The sequence below is a fragment of the Poecile atricapillus genome, chromosome 21 (genome assembly GCF_030490865.1).
Source record: "Poecile atricapillus isolate bPoeAtr1 chromosome 21, bPoeAtr1.hap1, whole genome shotgun sequence".
Lineage (NCBI taxonomy): Eukaryota > Metazoa > Chordata > Aves > Passeriformes > Paridae > Poecile > Poecile atricapillus.
In genome coordinates, this window is record NC_081269.1 from 1,581,101 (window position 1) to 1,605,351 (window position 24,251).

The 24,251-nt window shown below is 46.1% G+C and overlaps 1 protein-coding gene across 2 annotated transcripts in view; it reads right to left on the reverse strand.

Moving 5' to 3' along the window:
* KSR1 (kinase suppressor of ras 1) overlaps window positions 1-24,251 on the reverse strand; it is a 49,929-nt gene that overhangs the window by 18,348 nt on the left and 7,330 nt on the right. For both annotated transcript variants that reach the window (XM_058854469.1, XM_058854470.1), the window contains exon 2: window positions 5,034-5,174. In XM_058854469.1, the coding sequence (XP_058710452.1) occupies window positions 5,034-5,174 (141 nt within the window). The remainder of the gene's footprint in view (window positions 1-5,033; window positions 5,175-24,251) is intronic.

Below are 24,251 nucleotides of genomic sequence, written 5' to 3' on the forward strand. Positions count from 1 at the left end.
CAAGGGTCAGTCTCAATTAGTCAGGGTGAAGAGTTCACAATTTTTAATCTTGTCTGGTGTCCAATTTAAATCCCTGAAACATGGCAAAAATGCTGGTATCTAACACAGTGGAGGAGTTATTTTTGGTAAAGATTCCACCCTGCAGATAAGCTAATGCTGCTGCAGGCACTCTGCAAAATCAGCCTGACCTGTTCCTTGACCCAGTAGCCACAGCTCTTCCTGTAGAACTGGACAGTTGTCAAGGCCCCAAATGCCTCCTCTTAAATCAATACATTCCCTCTCCAATCATCCTCCCGTGAAACAGCAGATGCTAGAAGAGAAAGCCCATTACATAAGGTGCTTAAATTCCCACTGATAGCTCTAAGCAAAGCATGTAAAGATGCTCTTAAGAACATCTTGTGCCTGCTAGTTGTTATTTTGCACTATTTTTCTGGTGCCCAGTTATGAAGGTACTGAAAAACTGCTGTATTATTAAATTCCTAGAGATTTTATGGGCATTCTGGAAAGCCTTCTCACTTGAAATTTCCAGCTTGCATTAAGCTGTGAGCATAAACAGGCCATGGTTTCACCCAACGTCACCCTCCTCACTGTTTCACTTCGCAGCAGAGGCTGGCGAGGAGCTGACAGGCTCAGGGCATTCTGTCCAGCTGGCTCTTTGGGGACAAGAGAGCTGCTGTCACTACTCCTCTGTGGCAGCCAGGTGTAGCAGATCTGCAAAGATCCCTTGGGCTGACCTCAAGCCACGAAGGTTCACGGTGGCCAAGGTTGCAAGGGGCACCTGGAACCCACGGCAGGGAAGGGGAGCCCTGGCAGTGGTAGAAACTATTTTTCAAGAGCTGTTTACACTGGGAAGGGGCCTTCAGCTGGAACAGTGAGGGAGTATTAGCTCAAGGAAGGCTGCAGGACAGAGTTAATTTGCATACACACAATTAGCACAGCCAGGATCTCTGCTATCTGGTGGGCCAGCCAGAGCTCCTGCTGCCAGACCCATGGAAATCCCCAACAAACAGCCACGGTCCTCATGGCCTGTTCATGCAGATACGCTGACAGAAAAAGATGAGAGGATGCAGCTGTGGAAACCTGATAGGCGTAGGCAGATCTGCCTCTTCTATCCCCTATCCAAAGGATGCACTCACAAAAGACCCTCACAACAATGACAGATCTGCTACAAGCTGGGCCACCCTGTGCAAACAGAACCCTCTGCAGGGGCTCACAGCAGCCCCAGGCCCATGGATCACCCTCAACAGAGGCATTTTCACAGGGGCAGTATGAGGCCCCTGGCAGACAATTCCTGCTCAAGGCACGAGCCCTGCCTGCTCTGCTCCTGCCATGCCCAGCACTGCCCCTGCCTTGCTCTGCTCTGCAGGTCTTTGGCATCAATGCTGGCTGGGGATGGGCTGCACAGGCAGGCAGGAGGCATCCCAGAAAAGGCTGCCAGGGCACAATTGGGACTCAAATCCATTCCCAAAAGGAACAGCCACAAAACAGCCCCAACCACAGCCCTGTTCCACCTGCTCCTGGTGGCACAGCCCTGCTCATGGCCAGCAGACCCCAGGGCAGGATGTGCCCCTCCCTGTGTACGACAGTTACCCACTCTAAAAACAGCTTTCCAAGCTTGACTGACTGGCACCCCTGCTCCACAGCCAGCAGGGCTGGCCCAGACATGCTTCAGAAGATGGTAAGAAGATGACTCTGTTCTTAAGTTAGTTTTTAAGACAGTGACAATTTACATGTGGGAACAAATACAATAGTTATGTTTCTGGGAAGCACAGTGATAAAGGCAGAGAAAATGGCTTTCTGTGCTGAAGAAAATAAGCCAACAGTATTTTTTTAGTCTCTTCTATTTGGCAGACATGGTCCAAACTCAGAACCCAGAAAATAGCTTTGCAGGAGACTTCTTCCATCAGCTCAAGAGTGGAGACAGCACTCTTGTTCTCATTCTCCTTCCTTCCCACTCCCTTCCCAATTCCTGACACCAACTCCCAAGGCAAGCAAGACAATCCAGATCAATCTATTTTTCTAGGACCATTTTCAGAGCAACTTTTACCTGCTTGAGATGACTACATAGCATAAACACGTCTTCTGTCTGTAAGGCTCCTTGCCCTGTTTTTTCTAGGTCTCAGTTCAAGTATATCTTTGCTCACTTTCAATCCACCATATTTAACCATTTATACATCATTTTTGGTATTAAATTATACATACAATGGGTGTCTAGAATTAATCAATCAGATTAATTGCTTAGAACTCCTAAGCAAAAACAAGGACTTTAGCATTCACTAGAGAAATACTTAAAAAGCAAGTTACAGCACCACATTAGCCCAGCTCCAGAACAGAGCCTGCTACCACATTCTATGATAAAAATCTGTCTGGCAACTGATTAGAGGAACAGTAACAAAGCCACAGAAATAGCACAGGTTGGGGTGGGGGTTCCAAGTTTCCTTACCCCTCAGAACTGTGTATTCCCAGAGAGCCAACAGGATCCCAGACTGGGAGCTGGCAGTGCCCACCTACCTGCAGGCCCACAAGGTCGGCACAGCCCAGCCCTCGCACCCGGCGCAGCGTCACCGGCTCGCTGCTGTCCGAGCTCTCAGCAGCTTTAGCTGTTGCCCAGCGCCATAAACACTGCATTGTTATTGCTGTAATCTCTTCCAGAACTAAAGGATTTTACAAGCAGTCATTATTCTCATTTTAAATATAGTTTTTCAAAGAAATAAAGGAGCCCAGCAATTATAATCACCAGAGCTTTTGAGCTTCACAATGTCTAGAGCAAGTCACTGAGCAAAAATAGTCTTCACTCAGGAGTAGAGGAGTCAGCAGATATTCTAAATTGGAGCTGCTGCTCTATTTCTGACAGGAGAGCCTGGGAGCTTCTGTGCTTCCCTCCATGGCAGCTTTATTTGGGAGAGGACTGGGGGGAGCGAGGGGAGGGGAGGGGAGACAGAGAAACAGAGCATTGTTCCTCTCACCACTGAGCTAAAGAACTCCTGCAATTAGGCTGCTTTTCAAAAGAGTTATGTCACAGATTAGCACAGTCTTGAAAATCCCTCCAGTAGAACTAAAAATGCAAAGGGAATCAGAACCATTTAAAAAAGCAAAAACCCCATGAACTCAGGCCTTTCTCCTGATTTGTCCCTGACAAGCAGCAAGCACAGAGAGCCCTCCAGTGCACCTCCTCCTGTGCCAGACCTGCTGTTCTGTTCAGCTCTCAGAGGTGCCCAGGGCAGGGCTCTGAGGCAGCTCTTCTAGGACTCCACAGGTACTTGGCAACCTCTCCAACCAGTTTCATGGCCTAAAAGGCACAAGAAGAGGGGGCTATGTGCCATGTGAACACGCTGTGACACTTGTGCAGTTTTCCTCCTCTCTGCTCTGTTTTTTTGAAAGCCTTAAGAACGGAACCCAGCATGGCTATTTCCACTTAACAGCTAGCTAACAGTATCTGAAGAGATGGGAAGCTGTTCCCAGTAGCACAGAACCAGAACCAATTGAGGGTCCCCATTTTCAGTGTGGCCTGCTCAACCCTGCCTGCAAAGGCTCCTCCCCATCCTGTCACAGGCAGGGTGCACAAAGCGGGACACCACTCTAGATTTTGTAATAACTAACCTATTAAAGCTCCTTCTGTCAGTGATTTCCATTTTGAAAGCTTTCAGCTGAAAACTGCTTTTCAGCAGTTCAACATGCTGTATGAAACCTGGACAAGAGCAGGAATGATCCCATGACACTGGAGACATTTCTGAAAGGTAACTCATCCCAGACAGCTCTCAGCACTGTGCTGATGTCAGTGTCCAACATCAACAGTGGCTGCACGGCTATTTTCTGAGCAGTGAAATAACAGCACCAAAAAAAAAAAATCACTGCAAGAGCAGAGCATTTAGTTTATTAGCCCAGCTATTTCCACTCCCCCCAGCTCACAGCCTGTTCCAGCATGCCTACTCAGAAATTATTTTAATGACCCACAGGGTGTTGCAGTTCTGCTGTCCAGCTAATACAAGTGCTACAGAAGCTGCCCGCAGCTGCATGAAATGGATGCAGACCCCTTAAAAGATAACCATATATTTGGAAGCCAAAGGAATTTCAATACTTTCTACACTTCTTACAGTTCTGTCCCAGAAGGAACAGAGTTCATTCAATTGGACACTGTTTGGGAGGGGGCAGCAAGAGAACATGAATAATAAAGACCTGGAAGATTCATTCTGCCTTAGACCAAACCCAAATTTGTTCACCCCTTTTAGTGACCACACATACAGAAGGGCAGTCTCAACCCTCTCTGCTCCCTAATTTAGCAGGATGTAGCAGATTTTAACTGTCCACCTCCCTCCCTGCTTTTCTTCACCTCTTCCCTGCCCCCTGTTCTGTAAGCATCACAAAGGATTTATAAAAGAGCTACAAAGACATTCTTTTAGACTCAGGCAATTCCAGTAACCTTAGAAACCAACACTAGCTGGGAGCCTAGCAGTTTGGCCACGGCAACAGGCTGCTTTTGTCCTCTCATTGTCACTGCTGCACCTTTGACTGTGCTACCCAAAACCTCGCTGGGCTGGAAGGCAGCACCAGCATCACATTCAAAATGAACAGTAGGAAATAAAAGGAACAACTTGGTCCTGAAGCCATCCTGTTTCACCAGAGACCACTTAGGTACATCAGAACCATGTATGGAAATTTGTGGAATATTTCACCCAGGCAGATTCCTGATGAGGTCAAAGAAAATTTTTGGTTGTTTAACGATCAAAGAGAACTGAATGAGAACACCATGACCTGGCCTGCAGAGGCAAAAATGGGAAAAAGAATAGAAAAAGCCTTTTCTGCCTCGTTTAGCTGTCAGTGGACTGAGTTCTACGTGTGTGTGTGTGTGTGTGTGATTGTAACAATGGTCCTGTTTCGGCTAATGCTGGACACAGAACACAGTGCAGCACAGTACTATCAGTACCAAAAAGGTAGTGATTAAGTCCTGCCGTGGCTCTCAGACACAGCAGGCAGCTGGGAAGGTACTGAAGGGACAGGAGAGCTCTGTGTGAGGGCTGTGTGCCCCTGCTTACCTGCACCACCTCCTTCCTGACGTTGACGATGTCCAGCCAGTCGTTGAAGCGGGGGTAACTGTTGAGCTCCGCGGTGCGGTCGCTCAGGGGCACACTCAGCTTGCACTGTCGCTGCCTGTGGATGTAGTCAATCAGCTTCACCTGTGGGGTCCAGAAAGCAAACTGTGAGCTTCCTCAGCATGTGCTGACCCTTCCCAGGCTGTGTTTGTACACAGGGGATGCTGGCTTGTGAGCAAGGCTCTTTCATGACATAGGAGTGACATCCTCCTAGGAGCTCTTAGGGAAATCCATGTGGTACATTTCCCTCATGCTGAGCATCTTTGCTCTTCAGCATTCCAACAGAAGGCAGGACCTACTCTAAACCCCCATCAACAGCAGTTCTGAGGCAGGAGTAGCCAAAGTACCCAAAGTCTCTGAGGCCTGTTATCTGATGGGCATTTCTATTACAAAATCAACATTAAAAGCAGTTAACTTAAAAGAACAAAAATTCAGACAGCTGGACTAGATGATTGCTGCACATCTTCTAAAGTTTTATTCCAAAGCTTTTATCATCTGACCATCTCATGGAAAATGCACTACACAGAATTCTTCACTTTAGTCACAGAAGGATAAAACAGCAAAAATGAGTATTATCTGTGCCTTATGTTTGCTTATCAAAAAGAAAATACTCTCCAAAGATTGCTCACTGTGTCACACATTCCCATGAGGCAGGCTTAAGCTTCAAAACCTTCCTAACAAAACAATGTCTCAAAGCAAGTTAGTTGATCCATGATTTATAAACCAGAACATGTTCTTAGTCAACAAATTTTAGCATTTGTGACATTATCAGACCGAAAATGTAAAGGAAAAAACAAACATGGATTCTTTGACCATTATAATGTGTCTCCTCTAAGAGTTTGTTTCCCTATGAAGTTAGTTGAGATTATGTTTTATGAGCAATCTATTCCTTTCAACCATCACATATAACAAGTTTGTCTCTGCACACACACTGAATTCTGACAGCAGTGTTGTACAATTTGAGATTTATCAAAAAGTGTGTGAATACCAAAGTGATTCCAATTCCTGCAATGCCCTGAGCAATGCAAAGCACTGCCATTCCCAGGAGAGGCAGTCCAGGACTGCCATGTCCTAGAAACTCAGCCATCCCTTTGCATTCTGACTCTGACCACCCTGCTGAAACCAGAAGAGCCTTTTCACAACTTCCCAATGCAGCTTTGGAGTGCCAGATCTGCAAGGAACTAGAAATCCCAATCATGGTTCTCAGTACCTCTTTCCATACAAAGGGGCTGACAGCACTTCCTTTTTTCCACCCCTTGTCTGCTTCCTCTGGCCAGAGCAGGGCAGGGCAGGGCCACCCTCGGGAGGGACTGGCCATGGGCTCAGCAGTGCCTGGGGCCCAGTGGCTGCCACACTGCTGTGTTGCTGCTGTGTGCCTGGCAGAGCCCAGCCAGGGGCTCTGTCCCTGCCATGTGTGCCACATGTGCCACGTGCTGGGCCCTGTGTGATGGGCACAGGCTGCTGCTGGCTGTGTTGCTGGCTGCTCTCTCTCCATACCAGCCCCTCGGCTGTGCCCTGCCCTGAGCTCCCCTGGCTCTGGACCAGGGGACCTGGGATCCTCCAGGCAGCCCCACGCAGGCTGGGGCACACGTATGTCACTGGCTGCCTCAGTCCTGACCTTCTGCTTTCTCACTGTCACACGTCCTTGCCCACAGCAGCCTGTCCACAGAGCACTCCTATTCACTGCCATGGCAGAAAGGGCTTGGAGGTGCTGTCCCAAGCATTTTCCTGCTTGGGGCTTGGTTTAAATGCTCTTTCTTCTCGGTGTGCCTTTCCCCTCTATGGACTGACACTGGGCAGGCTGGGATGAGTAGATGGGCAAGGGCCCCCCAGGACAGACAGAAAGAAGAGGCTGCAGGAAGTTTGTATACTTAACAGCCCCCAGTATGCCAAAAATCAGCCTACACAAATGAAAAACAGCTTCCCAACGTGCAATAGCTATGTCATGGAAAAGAGAAGGAAGAAAGAAATCACCCAAGCCTTGTCTCTTTCCAGAGGCCACTCGAGGGAAGGGCCAATGACGATATGTGTTCTGATACACAAACTGCAACCACAACATCCAGCCCCAGGCAAACAGCTCAGCCTATGTTTGTAAGCCTGTACATGGAATTCCCAGGGCACTGCGGGATGTTCCTCCTGCTGCCGCTGGTTCACCTCACCCTTCCCCATTCCTGGGCACGCCTCAGGGTTGTGGAGCACCTAGGGACAGAGGCAAGATTGCACAGTGATTTTGGAACTGGTACAGCTAGCCCTGATGAGCCTGTGTGTAAAACAGCAGCTCAGCTCTGCAGTCTGACTGTAATCTGTTGGTTTAGTGTAGGATCTCCCATCAGGCAAGATTTATTTTTCCTGGAAGAAGGATGAGCTATCAGCACACTCTGTAAAGTCAGAGCCCCACGCTTCGTTATATGGAACACTAATTACAGGCAAAAGCCCTAAAAGTAGCACATGATCCAGAATACAGCAGAGAACTGCAGGCAATGGAGGTGTCAGAATCTGCTCCAAAAACCACAGTGGAAGGAGGGCTTAGCATCTATTTACACATGAAAAATCACAAATTATGTAAAAGAAACGATACAGAAAGTGTGTGCCCCACGTTATCCCATTCCAGCGTGCAGTGTCACGAGGACAGCACGCTGCTCGAGGCAGGACATTGCTGAGGTACAGCCACTGCTTTTGCACTCCCCACAGAAGCTCTCCTGGCCAACCTCAGAGTAACGCCAGAAGCATCGCATGAGTAAGAGAACAGAGCTGGGCTGAACTCCTGGCTCTGCCACTGACTTGATCTGTCTGATCAGGAGCAAATGCACTCATCCCTCCCCTTCTCCCTGCACGCAGCTCTGCCTGCTCGTCCTGCAGGAACCCCCTGGAGCAGGCACTGGCCTCAGCTGTTTTGGTACTGCTTAAAAAAATACTGGTTCAAGTATTTCCCCTTCCCAAGCATCATCCATAGCATAAACTCCTAAAGGACATTGGAAGGGGCTCTGTGCAGCACGGATTTCAATGTCACGGATTTCAATGTCAACCTTTTCTTCTTTGTTGGAATGTAATGAATTCTCCAAAATGGATAAGCACTCTGGCAGCACAGGTCTGAGTGTCTCAGAGGGCCAAAGCTGGTTTTTCCCGGATAACTGATTCGCATTTACTCCTCAAGTCCAAATTTGTTTTCCCCTAGTCCTATAAATAGTATATTTGCATTCTCTTCCCAGCCTACATGCACCACGCTTCTCCCCTAGGATGAATTTAATTTTGTTTCCTGCCCAGACTTTTTACTAAACTACATGGTTTGGCTTTAATAGCTGAGCTGTTGCAAAACCCTTTTCTGAGAATATAATAAAATTTCTGGGTTCAGTGACGCACATAAAAACCCACAACCAGCACACAGGTCTCCAACCACAAACTAGACTGAGAGATAAAGCCAAGAGTAGCTACTCACTGCTTGCTTGCTAAATGGCACGTCCTATTCATCACAAATGGCAAACCCCACACCAGAAGCAGCAATATTCCAACGGCCTTGAACTCACAGAGGTGGGAAAGGACAAGAACAGAGACAGGATATGGAGCAGCTGGAGCAAACCATTGATTCCAGGGCAGAGCCCTGCTGCTCTTCCTGGTATAGCCAGGACAGCAGTTCTCACTGCCCTGAGAAGGGCACATGCTGCCAGGTGCTCTCGGATGCATCTTCATATCCTTATAGCACCTTCAAAAGATCCCTTTACAACACAGATGAGAAGCAGGTCCAAGAAGTTTAGGAGAAAACTGCCAAGCTTGTACTTTTTATTTATTTCTGTAAAATAAACAGCAGATCTCCTGAGATACAAGTCTGCCCATATCCATGACCTCCAGCCAACAGTTGGGACTCTAGAGGATGATAAACAAAAAGCAAATGCCAACAAGTTTTTTCAGCTGCACTTCTGCAGACATGGCACAGGAAAGCATCTGTAAAATAAGATCACTGACATCGGGGTGCACTACAAGGAAGAGCTGGAAGAATTCTGTAGTCAAACTGCAGCCCAAGTATTTCTGACTTCTGGTTAACTGATGAGAAATCACATTCTAACTTCTTCAGTTCTCATCAGAGAATATTAATAGCTATGGTGTCTAACCAGAGAAATAATGCATTTGGGGATCAACTCTCCCCCAGATTCTTGTTGATTATGTTTTATTAGTGTTTAGAAGAGTGACATCTTGTTCCAGAGTCACTAGAAGGCATTAAATTTAGTGCTATTGCAGCTTCTGCACTTGGTCAAAACCCAGTCTGAATTCAATGCACTTGATCCAAATAAACATGGAAACAGGAGCAAAGGCTGGAAGACTCCCCATTTTTCTGAAGTTTTCTGTGGCTTAGGCACATGCTTTTAATCTGCATATCTTGAAATACCCTATAAATGCAGCAAAAATAATAATTTTCAATTCACAAAGAAAAAAAAAAAAAAGGAAAGCACAGCACAGAATGGAAATTATAAATTAAACAAGTTGGAGACAGGCAGAGGGACTCCACTATACCAAAGTGCCAGCCAAGATTTCTTCAGAATATCAACAGTTGGAGACCAAGTTTGATTCAATCATACGTTTCACAACCAAATGCCATGTTTTCACACTTTCACAAAACTTATAATCTGCTTAGTGAAGCTGGCAACTTTTCTTGTTGACTTGAAACATATGCAATGTTTAGAAGAGGAGTTTTGCAATACCCAAAACAAACAACTGTTATGATTTAATCAACAAATCAAGCACATGGTCAAAAGCAGATCCTATTGCTCCTGTGCCCAGAGATGAAATCTCAGGGAGCCTGGCAGCACTGGAGGAGACAATAAATATGAGCTTACACCAAAACTTCCAAGGCTACAACCAAGTCCTGCCCTGCAATTTACCCAGCTGGCAGCTAAGACTTTAAAAGGATCAGATCAATGTATGGCCCAGATCTTGCACGTGGTTAAGAGAAATGCAAATCATCTATCTTGCCTCAGACAAGAATTAATCTGGAAGGAACTCCGCTATTAACCTCCTGCCAAGAACCAGCCCAGAGAGCAGGGAGCACTCTCTGAAGCACCCCAGCAGCTCCTGGTGCAGCAGGACACTGCACTGGGCAGATTAGGATCAGAGTATGAGGGAGGTTCTGCATTTCTGCCTCCTAAAACAAAAGACAAAACTTCTGAACTGGAGTTTATCTGCACAGGGTACTGGGGAAAGTCAGATGAGTCATCTGAAGGCATCCAGTGAAAGTGGATTCACTTCACACCTTTAGCTGACTCTTATCTATTTTCCCCAGGCTATTATATACACAAACCCTATATCAGACCAAAAAAAAATTCTAGGCCACCTGAGCACTGCAGAGAACATAAAAAGATCAGAATTGGACTTGCCAAATTTGTCTCTGAAGTCAGGCTGGGCAACCATGTGAGAAACTGATAAAGATCTCACCAGCTACTGGGAGATCAGCAGTATGTGAGGATACTTCAGGGCAGTTTCTCAAAGCCATCCAGCTTAAAGTGAAAAAAGGGTGCAGTGGGGTTGATCATTGCAAGGGAAAGTCCTAGGATGTCCCTGTTATACAGCACACAGATATCTGGGTCAGAGCCTGGGCTCTGAGAGCTCATAAAGCCCCTGTGCAGGTGCTCACACAAGGAACCAACCCCTCCTCATGCAAGGCACCCACCATGGGGTCAGTGCCTGCTCTGCCTCAGGGTCTATCTCAGAAACGGCCTCAAAAGCAGCCCTGCCCCTTGGGTTTTGGAGAGAGGAGCTACCATGGCCCCCAGATCCCACACTAACCCTGTGGGAATGCCTAATTGCAAACACTGAAGAAGAGGTAGAAGCGCTGGCTGGGTTCTCCAGCTGGGACTGAAATGCAGCTGAGCATGTCCTGAGCAGAACCTTCTCCCAAAAGCAGGAATCAAGGCAAACTCAGGCATGATCAGAGTGCTGTTGAGCCTAAATGTTGGTGTGGGGCCAGAGGGGTCTCCAAGGAACACACCAAGACAAGTGTCCAAGGAATCATTGCACAGAAATAGTGCCAAGGTTTTCCCAGTGTGCCTGGGAGGCAGGAGCAGGCGGATGGGGATCACAGGACACAGCTCTAGGCTCAGCTCTGCCAGGGATGTGCAGGCACAGGACAGGCCTTTGTGCTGTGCAGCCACTCATCCAAACCACTTCTGCTCCAGTGTGAAGGTCTGCAGGGCCCTTCAGCTGACAACAACCCAACCATGTGTGCAGCTCTGCCCACAGAGCACTGAGCTGCTCCTTTGTGAACTCAAGCTCTCAGCAGCTGACTCATCTGAATGCCCCCAGCTATCTGGATGGTTATCAGCATCTGATCACAGCATCACCAGCACCAACTGCAGCCTCAGAAATTCTCATTTCCCACTGTGTTCAGAGAGCTCCTCACTGTGCCTGTAGGTATAAAGATACCTGACAACATTGTGAAGTGTTCCCTTTCCAGTACAGGAAGAATTGAACCACTGCCTGGTTTTGACTGGTATAGAACCAAATCTGCTTGCTTAAACTGAGAGTGGGTCTGTACCCTTTTCACATAGCATATGCTCAATTTGCAGTGAAATCTGATCCAAACCTGTTCATAGAACACTTCGTTCAGCCACAGAGAAAACCATCCTTCCCATCTGTGCTTCCATTAGGAACAGTCACATAAAGCAGGATTCAGCTGGAGAGTCTCACAATCTCACAAACTTCCAAACTACCTCGAAATCAGCATGAAATTCAAACAGCTGTTTCCAAGGCAAGCACAGGATCTGCACAGGAGCAAAACTCACAACCCATAGTAAGAGGAAGAGAAGCAAAACACTTCATTTCAAGGAATTATTTGGATCCTGAAAAATTAGGTCACTCAGTTTGTGACCCACATGGCTTTGGCCTCAAAACCAACAGAACTGAAGCTACTAAAGGATGATATTGTGACCTGTATTTTCACCAGCCACACATAATAAAATAGGTATCAGACAAAATATTATAAAGAAATATCTGGCAACAAAGTCATTTTGCTTTATTTGAGGTGGCACCTGTGAGAAAAAAGAGGTTCACTTACAGGTCAGACTCTGACCTGCAGCCTGTGGAATTCACATTCTCTACTTGAACCCAGCTGACTCATTCAGCAAGAAGCTTGGCAGTGAGCAGGACACCTGCCCAGAATGTGAGGCCTGGTTTCTCTTTCTTTAGCTGTGCTGAAATGGTAGCCAGAGTTCTTGCTCACTTGGGTGCATTTCCTATCCACCTCTGCCACTGATCACACAGGTGCAGCCACAGGCACCAGGTCTGTAGGTGACTGCTGTGCTGGGCTACAGGCACAATGCCTTGAACAAGACTGGCTGCAGAAAAGTGCCACCAACACCTCAGGAACTTCACTCAAAGGACTCCATGCAGTAGCAACTTGTTAAAAATAAGAAAAAAGAGGAAGAAGGATTAAAAATAACCTGCACAAAGTGAAGGAGCAGCTCTGAAAAGGGGCCATGAAAGCTCTCTCAGCGCTCTACTCTAACCGGTGGACTCTGGGAAGCAGAAGGATGCCAGGGATGGAGCAAGCCCCCGGGTGGCAGTCCCACCACAGAGCCCTGGTGCCAACCCTGCTGCTCCTGCAAGACCCAGCTCTGCCACTGCGGGACTTTGGGCTTGTAACAGAAAAGGAAATAGTTTCTCAATGCATTGCTAAACAAACTCTGTAAAACAGGACTCAGCACAAGCCAGCAGGAAAATGTGTAGGCAAGGTGTGCTGGGGGGGAGAAGCCTTAGGAGAAACTGGTAAATACCAGCACAGAGAGGTAGAGGGGTAGGGAGAAATGGAACACCAGATGGATGGATTTTCCTTTGAACCCTCAGTCATGCCTGAGGCTGACACAATAGCCACTGCCCAAACACTACAGTATGTTATTTCTGCTTTGTCAAATGATGCAGACAGCATCATTTCTGGGTCACTTGGAGGCCACATACCACTCCTTTTCTTCTCTCCTCTTCTCTTTTTCACAATCTGAACGACTGAGGCTGTAAACACTCAGTTGAGGCCTTCCCAGCTAAGAGTGTGAGGATAAAACTGCACAATCAAGTAGTTCCCTGAGCCTCATAATATAATTGTCTTCAAAGATTTCATCTCAGCGAGGCATCCAAGCTAAATGCAGCTACAGGAACAGTCCTCTGCTTAAAGATCAGATATTTCACACCCACTGAACACTAAAAATGAAAGCCCTCCCCCTTCCTTTGCAACCCGAGGACACACAAGTGTAACAGAATGACTGAGAGCATTCTGCAAGACTATGAACTGTACTTGCCATTTGCTGAGCACAGCCCTGCTGCTGCCACATCAGATCTGCAGCTCTGCTCCTCTCAGCTCACAGCTCTTCAGCACCCAGCGAGCTTCTTCACCTCAGCCACACTTCACCAGGCTTAGTACAGCAACCTCCTCCTGCCTCAAGCCTCTCCTGAAGGGTATTGTTACTTCACACTGCCCTACAGACCTGTTCAGGCTCCCCATCCCTCATGGAGTTGGTGCATGGCCATTGAGCAGGCCGATGGATTTACCCTGCTGTGAAGAATACCACAGTATTCCCAAAGTACTGCAGGTAAACAAGTACCTGTCCAACTCTAAAGTCCTACGGGGGCAAATGCAGCCCCAACATAACACTAATACTCTGTCTCTAGAATTATTCAGTATCTTGGCAAATCCACTTGATCTCTCATTCCATTAAGAAAACAATTACCCCCCACCTGGGCTTTCCAGCAACTGCAGCAGAAGGCAGCAAGTGACATAGAGTAGGGCTCAGAAGGCTCAGAATCTGAAAAGGAAGCACCAGGCCATGCTCTGAGCATGAGTTGTGTAACAGCCCATGGATCTCTCTGTAAAATTCAAAACTTAAAAGTACCTTTAAAGAGAATATCCTCCATAGTTTTTATGATGGCACTAATCATTCTCACACATCTCTGAATGAGCTCTCAGGTATATTTGACTGATGGTGCAGGAAGTGGAAATAAAGACACCAACAAGCTGTGCATATGTAAACTTAGAGCCCAAATAAAGGCAAGTTTACAGCAGACAATTCCTTCTTCAAAAGCCAGACATTTCCTTCAGCAAGGTCAGGAAGAGAATGACTCATTTTAGGTCCCCATCATATTCCTGCACTTCCCTTTTTCACTGCAAGCCTCATTCTGCAGGTCCTGAGCATCCTGAGCTGGCACAGACAGTGAGCTCCAAGGGGAACATCTTGGATGAGGCCTGAACACTCCCCAGGCCAGAACTGAGAGGTGCTGGAAGGAACCAAGCTCCTTCAATGGAGCATTTTACTGCCCAGAATGCTGTCCCTAATCCCATAGGCTTTTTCCATTTTTCTTCCCCTTGCCTTTCCAATCATCTTCCTTTTGTCTTACGCAGGTTTTTTGTGTAGCCTCAGTAAAATACAAGCACAAACCTCCAGTCTCTACCATTCCCTCAGTACTGGCTGGGGAACGAGACAGATTAGCAGTTTGTTCTCAGGCTTATTAGCAGACCAAGGGAAGGAAACAAAACACAACAAAATCAAATCCTCTGCTTGTTTGACTCAATTATTTGAACACTTCAAGAGTTCCACCTTCCTCTGCTCCGTGGCACACAGTTCCCCAGATTGCTGCCGGGCTGGGCTTCGGGGAAGAGGTTTACACAGAAAAGTGTTAAATCTCTGTAGGAGTAGGTTGCAGGCCTTTGAGCTGAAGATGTTCTATCTCTGCACCCTGGGAAATCTCAGCTAAGAAACTGTATTCTCTGAAATGCTCCCAATTATTGGCTTTCTGCTAGAAAGAACTGAGCTACTTTGGCAAGAACTGGGGTCACATTTCTTTTTTCACAGACATTGAGTGAGAAAGCTGCCATGGCTCACTGCTCACATTTTATTTTTCAAAAAATTTCCTTGGGGCTCTCGCTTATTGGTTCACATTTGCCCATAAAAACCATGAGGGGTTTCTATCATTAGTTAAATACAAATACAGGATTTAGAGTACAGACACCTGAACCCAGATTCCCAGCCCTGAAAAGTACATGTCTCCATTCTTTTCTCTTAAAAAAACCATGTTTTTTAGGTCACCTAAACCATGTTGTGCCCACTTAAAAAGTAGAGGAAAATACAGCTGCTGACCCAGTAATAGCTGTATGAGGAAAAATACAGAGGGGACTGATAAGCAGCAGTTGGCCACCCACCACACAGTTCTGCAACAGCTCCTTGCCATCATACAGCAGCCTGGAAAGATTTCAATCAGCACTTGAAAAAAGATCACAAATACAAAGACAATAAGCTCCAAGCTCAGCATCTTTCAGGCAGGTACAATATCCGTTACTTTTGTGAGCTTCCACAGAACCTTCACACCACATTTGTTTCTGTACCTAAGCAGAACAGGAGGTTAGGGTTGGGGCTGGTTTTCCTTAGGTTTTGTTCATTTAAGTGAAGTGTATTGTGACAGTTGGCTAAAACAAAGTTTCTCATTTTCAAAGCATTCTATGGAAGCAAATTAAAGTTCTCAAAACATATTTTTCTAATAAAAATCTGCATTAAATGTACAATGGAAGAAAATGTGCCAGTTCAAGATCAGAGTTTAAGCATTGTGCTTGTGTGTCCAAAAATTATTTTGTGCAGAATTTGTGAAAAATCTGAGCCTGACTTTTTTGCTCCAGTTGGGAGTTGGAAAAAGGCCTTTAGAGTAGCAAAGTTCTCACAATTGCCATCACTTCCACAATTCAGAAAAAATTTCCAGAGCATCAGTCTCTAAGAAACATTTCAAAAAGGTGGTTTATACACTTGTATGCTTTCATCCCATTTCCTCTTTTCATTTTTCATGCTCTTTAAGCTCTTTAGGAAATGTTCTTCAGAAAACTTCTTCATAACCCCTTGGCATTTCTTGTGCTGAGTTACTGTGGAGGCCAGGGAACCAGCCAGTTCAGAGATCCTGGCTCTCCCCTAGAGAGCTTCTCCCTAAGGCGAGACACTTTTATGTTATGCACAGAAAAAGTGTCACTCCCAGAGGCCCTAGTGCTGAACATGTTCATTTATTATACCCCATTGGTTTCCCTCCGTATCAATCCACCCCGATACATGTATCCCAGTTTCCCCGCCCCTCTCCTTCCCTATAAATACCCCGGTTTTTCCCCAGTTTGGGGAGCTGCTGTCCCTGGCTCCCTTCACGGAGGGCCCTGCTATAATAAAGGCTGTTTCTCAGTGGAATGCCATACAGCTCTCTAGTCTCTCTCTCCGTGTCGCCTGCACGCTGCTGCTGAGCTGAAATCACTCTCCGGGCAGAGGATGTGCCTGTGCCCCCGGGCAGTCCTTTTCAGGTCGGCTTCTTCAGGGCAGTCGCGGCACCCCTGCCATCAACACCGCCGTGGCAAGTTACATCCCTTTTGTCTTAAAGTATCTCCCTGGATTATGTGCGGGACAGAGGCTGAGCAGGCCGTGGGTTCAGCGTTTCAACTGCCCTTGCTCAGACCAGAGGAGGGACTCACTGTGCTGAGCCACATCGACACACAACACCAGAACTGCCGAGGAGAAAAGAAAAAGCCATTGTAACAGCCTGTGTGCTAGTCTGTCATGGAAATACTCTCCTCCCAAGGAGCAGGGGAAACACAAAGGGATTCTGTGTTGTACTTCTCTGCCTGCCAGCGGACAGCTCTGAGTGCTGGATACAAATTCATGCCACAAGAACTGAGATTTTTCACTGCAGCCAAGCAACTCTGCATCGTTATACAAAGATCACTCATGGGTTTGTCCGACTACTTTCGTTTACAGTACTTCACTTTGATCTCTCCAAAAGGAACATGGATAAGTCAGGCATTACTGAAAATCCTGGATCCTGAGGATGCTGTAGAAAGATACAATGCCACACGTGTACAGTGGAAGACTCTAAATGACAAGTAATTCTTTCTAACACTCCTCCAGAATACCAAAGCCGGAAACACAGCAAAGGCCTGTAAATGGCATGGGGATCCAGCAGAGCTGCAGACAGCTTCTTACCTGTCTCACAGGCATAAAGTCACTGCCCACACTCAGCTTTCCTGATACTCGGCTTGTTCAAAACTAGAGCACATGAGCTGTCCTTCCACAGCTCAGTCACTCTGAGGATTTCCACAAATGTAAAACTTACAGTGCTCAGGCATCATAGGATGAGCAAACAAAATAGCAGGATTCCATAAGTATCAGCAATCTTGCTTTAGAATCAGCTTCTGAATCCAAAAATGTCTTGAACAAAAAGAAGGAAAAAACCTTTCTACCTCCATCCTTCCTTCATAGATGTTCTTATTTCTCTTTTGTGTTTTGACAAAGGAAATTTATAAATTCAACTAGACGGTTTACAGTATAATCTTGAAAGTGCAAATGATCAGCAGCAGATTATTATTATTATTATTATTAGCTTTCCAGCTGTAATCTCATTCAAAGAGCACTGAAGTTATCTGAAACTTCCAGATGCCCTGATTTCCCTGAATGTTGGACAAGGTCCTGCCCGTGCTGCCTGCTCTCCCAGAAGTACAGCTGGGCCTTGTGCTGGGTTAGGTTACAGGCATTTGGGAGCTCAACAGAAGCAGTCTGGCTGCCCAGGCTCTGGAGCCCATTTCCATGGCCTGCCTGCAAAGCCCCTGCATGTCCAGTCTTGCCTCCTCAGCACAGCCACTGCCAATCATTTTCTTCAGCTGAAAAGAGAAAGGGAGAGGACTGAGCACAGTCACCCAGAAATAGGAAGCTGTAGCATTACTCACTACCTTGAGGACTTGCCTGCTCTTCCTTTTCAATTACTCAGCAGATGTTCTTAAATCAGTTACTCGGTTTCTACATGCACCTGCCAAACCCCAATTTCACAGGGCACACATCCACCCACTGAACTCAGCGAGGCACATCCTGCTCCCCTCCTGCAGCGAGGAGGAAGCTGGCACTTGGAGCAGCCTCGCTGCCTGCAACTGCGGAGCTGCCGCCTGCTCGCTGCTCAGCACAGCCTGCAGTCTATGGGAGGATGCCTCCATGGCCGAGCTGCTTCTGAGGGCTGCTCCAATAAAAAAGGGCAAATCTACCCCCATGAAGGAAAATGCTGTTGCCAAAAATGCCACAGTTCTTTAAAATTCCACACACTACAGTCCCCCGTGCCAAGGCTCCATGTTCTGCTCTCGTGATGAGAAGCAGGAAGGGGAGTTTGCCTCAAGTATTAATACAGAGGTGGGGGCTTCTGTCTTGTCTGGGGTATTTTGGCTTCTTGCAGAGAAAATAGAGTAAGGACACGGCTGAAAAAAACATGCAATAAAGAAAGTCAACTGTAGGAAATTGCTTAACTGGAATGTGGCAACTTGCCACATTCTCTTTTAAAACAGCAAAACAGCTTTATTTTAACAAGCTGCTATGAGATTGTATTTTGGGATTGTCAGGAAGAACAAAATACACTAAACCCCACTCTGTTCAAAATGCTTTGAACCTGTAACACAAGATTTTAAGAGGGAAAAAGAAAAGCTTTGGTATGTTCTGCCATGTAATGGGATCATAGATTTTCAGTTTGCTCGCCAATTATCAAGAATGCTCCCAAAGTACTGTGTACAGGCACTGAGACACGAAATACATGACTGGAAACACTGTGAGTGTAACTGAGATTCTGCTGCCAAGTTAATCGTGTCCCCCACAGCTCAGCTCTAGGAGAGACTCTTAAAACAATTAAAAAGTGAAATGGTGTCAGTGGACTGTATGAACTTTATCTTCCCTCCAGAACTGGCAATGGCATTTGTCAGTGAGTTGCCTCCAGGGTCAGTTGTCTTTCCTTCTCAGCAAACAAATGTTCTCAAAATCAGAAACATCACAGTCTCAGACAAGGCTCTGTGCAGATGTTTTCTGAAAGCCCAGGACCATCCCAGTGATGGAGTCAGTATAACTGCAGTGAGAATGAAGGGTTGCTTGAAGAAGTTTGGGTTAAATGTGGGATGAGGTGAAAGGCTCTGAGACAGAAGATGGTGCTGCAGAAAGGTTTTATTTATGGCCTTTTCCCTGATTTTGTTTTGAAGTTACTGGGATAAGCTGTGTATTCTACTCTGATCTAAAGCTGCTGGTTAGATACTGTCTGTCTTTGACTGCTCAGTGAGGTTTTGTACTGGGTCTAGCTCTTCCTTCCTACTCCCCTTCAACTCTGCAGGGCCACAGGCAGAGCGAGAGAGGCAACAGGAAGAGCAGGAGTGTAGGAGTCACCTCTACAGAGACAGAGCAGGATGTGACCTCTGCTCCCTAAAGAGGGCACAAATGGTCAGATCCTCATATCCTAGCTGGTCTCTCCCTAAAGGAAAGGTTATAGCAAGGACCAAGTGAAGCTGTTAATCTTGAGTTAGAAACTAAATTTAATTATATCAGTGGTGCTTTGTAGGAGGAACTTAATTATTAACTGCAAAGAAGTCAAATTATTGACTATTCAGATGGATTCTTGCTAAACTAAGCTTAAACATTCTAGAACTTGATGGAACTTAAATTCTGCCAAACTTCTATCTCACAAAGTGCTGCTCCTACCTGAAAGCATCCAGCTCCTGCAGCCCTGCTTGGGTAGGACAGAGTGTCTGGAAACCAGTGTGACCTGTTTGTCCAGCCCAGAGGCTCCCCTTCCCCAATGGCTCTGCAGCTCTACTGCACTCTGAATTTAACAGCCTTTGACCCCAGTTTTCTCCATGAGCTGCCTGAGCCCCATTTCCCAGGGCAGCAGAAATTCCAGCTGGAACGGGCAATGACAGCCAACCCCCACAAGTTAGTCTCATCTCCATGTACAGATATTGAGCTGTGCAAAGCATTGTGTCAGCCTCAAATCCTAACAGAAGGTTGGATTAGCATGCAGCAAAGTACAGTTGAGGGAGTGGTGCTCCCACCTTGGCTATAGTTACATATGGATTGCTGCTGCTGGGTCTGCACGAACACCAGGCATGGCTCTCCAAAACTCCAAGTTCATACTCTGAGAGTAATGATTGACCTAGTTCAGCCCCTTTAATCTCCAGTTTCTCTAAGAGACCACAGCAACAACTACTGAATGTGCCTGCCTTCAGAAATATCCTAGATCCTGTCTGTGAAGGGCTTCTGTAGGGTCCTAGATAATGAGAAAAAAGGCATTGCAGTTAAGATGACCAGCTCAAGACACAAAAACAGGGAGCTTCCACTGCTACTTTACAGCTTAGTTCTCCATGTATATCTTTTTCTACTGAAAGGGACCTTACTTAGTCCAGTATGGATGAGTGCTGAACCAGCTTCTTGCAGTGCTTCAGCTCCCACTTGCTCTTCCTGTTTAGCTGAAACCCTTGTGTATGAGGCTAAGTAAAACTGACCTAGAGGTTGTTTATGCTTTCCAAGGGTATATGATCTGTGCTGGAAATGAGTACCTCGATCCAGCCTGACTCCCTACTACAGTAATAACTGGAAATGAACTCTGGACCGTCAGTTCCCAACCACTCTGGGTTAGATCACGTGGCACAAGGAATATCCCACCCTGGGGGAGGGGAAGGCTCCCAGTGACACGGAGCAGCACTTTCTGCTGTAAAGAGTCTCCCAGCAGCTGCACAAGGCTTGGGACCAGGGATGATCCATATGGAACCAACAAACAGCAATGGCAGACAGAGAGAGGAAAACATCTGCGGGTTCCACAGCAGCTGAAAGGAGAGGGACTACTATAAAGCTAACTACTATACAGTGTCACCTGAATGTGAACCTTGAGACTCGAAGGTAACCTGTCAGGTGTGTGCTCCAGATATCCAACCCAGATAAGCAATGCTAAGGCTCCCTTTGTCTCCCAGCCAGGCCATCTGCAGCAGCAATGTGAGAATTACAGTGCAATAAAGGTGCAGTTAATTCCCTTTTTGTCCCAACTTCCACACTGTCCTGTCCCAAACACTAAATAAAATCAGGACTAGAAGCACTTTCTCTAAAATGTGTCTGTCCCTGCTGCTTGCCGAGAGAAGTTAGAAAAGCTTCTCATGAATAGGCCGACTGCTTTCAGTTCCTCTCAGTGAGATTGTAACGTCCTCAGCTTTCACTTGCCAACATTAAAAACTCCCTCCTTGTCTTTGGTCATTCTAGAGAATGAGGAAGGATCAAAGCATGGGTTGAGGTAGGCAGTCGTCCCTCTTATTGCAGGGGGAACTGCAGAGTACACAACTTCTCACCCCACTGTCCCTTCTGAAGAACCTGTGAAGCATGCTGACACATCCAGGATTTCAACACAATTAAATTGTAAATTAGTCTTGTCCTTGACAAAAGGCTCATGACACACAATGATCTCCAACGAGATACAATGACCTGCTAAATTCTCTATTGGTCTCTTGGGGGTTTCCAGGACCTCCCTGTACATCATTCCCTGAAGTTAAACAACTGTACTTACCCACTGAAAAGAATGCATGGATTGGGCAATGGTAGGGGTCGCTTTCCTACATACAGTTCTTTATTGCCAGCTGTACTAGTAGTTCACTGTCAGCCCCAGGAAAAGGTCCAAGCAAATTAAAAATTCAGAGAAGGTGCTTAAGAGTAATTGGACTTTAAAGCATTCCTGTAATCATTTCAGTGGCAGGGATTTCAGAGATAGGTGTGAGCAAATTAAATCTTCATACAAACACTGAATATTATTTAGGCTGTGGGTAGCAGCACTTGCACGTTACATATGAGACCATCATATAATAAATTTCTTGCAACATACATGGTTCAAAAGGGAGAAGAACAATTAGCTGTTAGTTCTGGATGCTAAGAGATAGCTGAACAGTTATTGCCGTAAACTTCCAGGTGTATTTGGGTGTATGGCAACCTCATGCTGGGGATGTCTCATGCAGAATGGGAGCTGAACTGGTAAAAGAGCAATGTTGCTGATACATACATTCAACAAGATGGAAAAAGAAAGGTTATTTTCTAACTGCAGAATTTCTACCAATTTAAGAGTCAGGTGAAATAAGGCAGAGAAAGAACCCTTCTGTATTCTAAAAATACCCACTTTCTCAGTTACTTATCCTTTGCTATAGCAGTGTTGTTTTCCACTCCCTTGCTCATTCAAAACACACTTACTTTAACATCAGACCAAGTCTGAAGACAGTACAACAGTACTTGTGTTTAAATAGCTGGAGCTTCAAGTGGGGGTCAAGGCCATGCTGTTTAAGGTATTCAGCCTTGAAAGGCACTTATAAAAGAACTGAGCCAGCAGAGACTAGAGCTAAATTCAGCTCTTACCCTAGTTTTAAACTGCTTCAACTTCTTTGTTTTCAGTACAGTCACATTCAGTTGCTACTCCTGTAAAGGAAAGTGGGCTCACATAACCCCACATTCATCTGATGTCAACTGGACAACCCCAAGGAACTTACGTGGGCTCCCTCAGGCAAAGCCAGCTCTACTCTTTGCTACAGATGTCACCTACATGATACCTTTAGCAGACCAAGTGTTCCATCAAGTGATACGGCTGTAAATAATTCACCAGCAACCCCATAACACTTGATTAAAACCTACTGAAAGAAGATCTAATTAAATTGTCTTTTAAAGAACAGACATGATATGACAACTGTGTGAAGGGCAGATGGCAAGCAGAAGCTCATTGGAACATGAGAAGATAATTTAGAGGACAGTACTTGGTAGCCAGTACTATAAACTTTGCAAAGCCATTGGCTTTAAAGCTGGGTATCTGCTGTGCTGTGAAATATATGTCTTATAGATTAAATAATATCTGGCCAATACATTATAGGAATGTAACAGCTACCTTGCTGCAAAAGATATGTGCTTTGAGATAAAGCAACACATCTCACAGCAGATTTTTCCATGTCTTTCAACCTCTGAGGAAGAGCTTTATTTCATACCTCAAATATAAGAGATATGAGCATAAAACTAACATCAGAGAGTTAAGTATAAATCTAAAGTAGCCCCAAAGTTCAAACGTGCTACTACCCAGTTCAAAGTTATGCATGAAAATAAGAACTTACTGAAGAAAATACAGACTTTTGTCCTCTGTATAATGAAGTCCATCCCAGTTGGGGGAAGAGAATCTACTGCTCAGAGACAGGCTTTCAAAGTAATTAAACGTGATCCTGCTGCAGCTACCTGAGATGAAAGCAAAGCTGTGCCATGGTACCCATGCCGACCTCCCAGAAGATAGTCTGTTTGCAGTCAATCAGTCATCTTAGAGGAAAAGCTCTCAAAATAATTTTTCCCAAAGAAATTAGTGTTTCCTACTGATAAATTTCAAAATCCCTCATGCATCAGGGTGGGTCTCCAACTTCCCCCATTTTCTCTCTCCCAGAGCTCGAGGTTAGATAAATCTTAGAGCCACATCTACTTGCATGATGAAGCTGAAGGCTCAGCACTCAGAAGAACTCTAAAGAATTCTAGCAATGCAGAGACTTGCAGAGCTCACTGAAGCTGTTCCCACACCACTGAGGCTCTGTCAGGGAAGCTGACAGACCATGCTGCTAACCCACGCTGTAAAACATGGCCTGAATGTAGAGACTTTATTCTTTGCCATATAAAGGGGCCATGCCTGCAGTGGCAGAGACCTCACACCAGGCTCCTCATGTCAGGAATACAGGAAGACCAAAAGGGCTGAGCCAGCCTATTTATGTGGAGGATCCACGAGGAGTGAAAGGGAGAGGCAAGGATCAGACCATGCGTTTCCTCACGTGTTTCCCCTTCCCCCCGCACCTTAGTTTTACAGCTGCAGGAAAGATCAAGCCAGAAGTGTGAAAATTGCTGAGTCAGGCCATGTCTGTGGGGCCTCGGAGAGGCTGTCACAGCGCTGGGGCCAGAGGACAAAACCTTGTGCTGAGGCAGAGCTGAGCAGCTGGAGACACTGCAGGGCAGGGACAGGCAGGACACAGCCACTGCAGGCACAGGCAGGAGGCCCTGGGCAGCAGGGACATAATGGAGCCCAATACCTGTGGATTTTAGTCGATTGTTTCCTTAAAACACAGGAGGATAGGCAAGGGCATAGCTTCTAGAATTCACTAAAATGAGGGGAAAAAACACTGCATCTGATCTGCACTCAGAGTTTTATACTACTAGCTGATGCTGGCCTGAGCCACTCAGATCTGCCTCTAAAGAAATTATGGGAAATTAATGTTAGAAGACTTCGTAAGAAATGTTTTACTCTGTGGAAAGTTTCAGTTTTGCTCATAAAGACAAAAGGTCTGAAGTGTTTTGCTTGGCAGATAACAGTTTTTAAGGAGACATCTAAAAA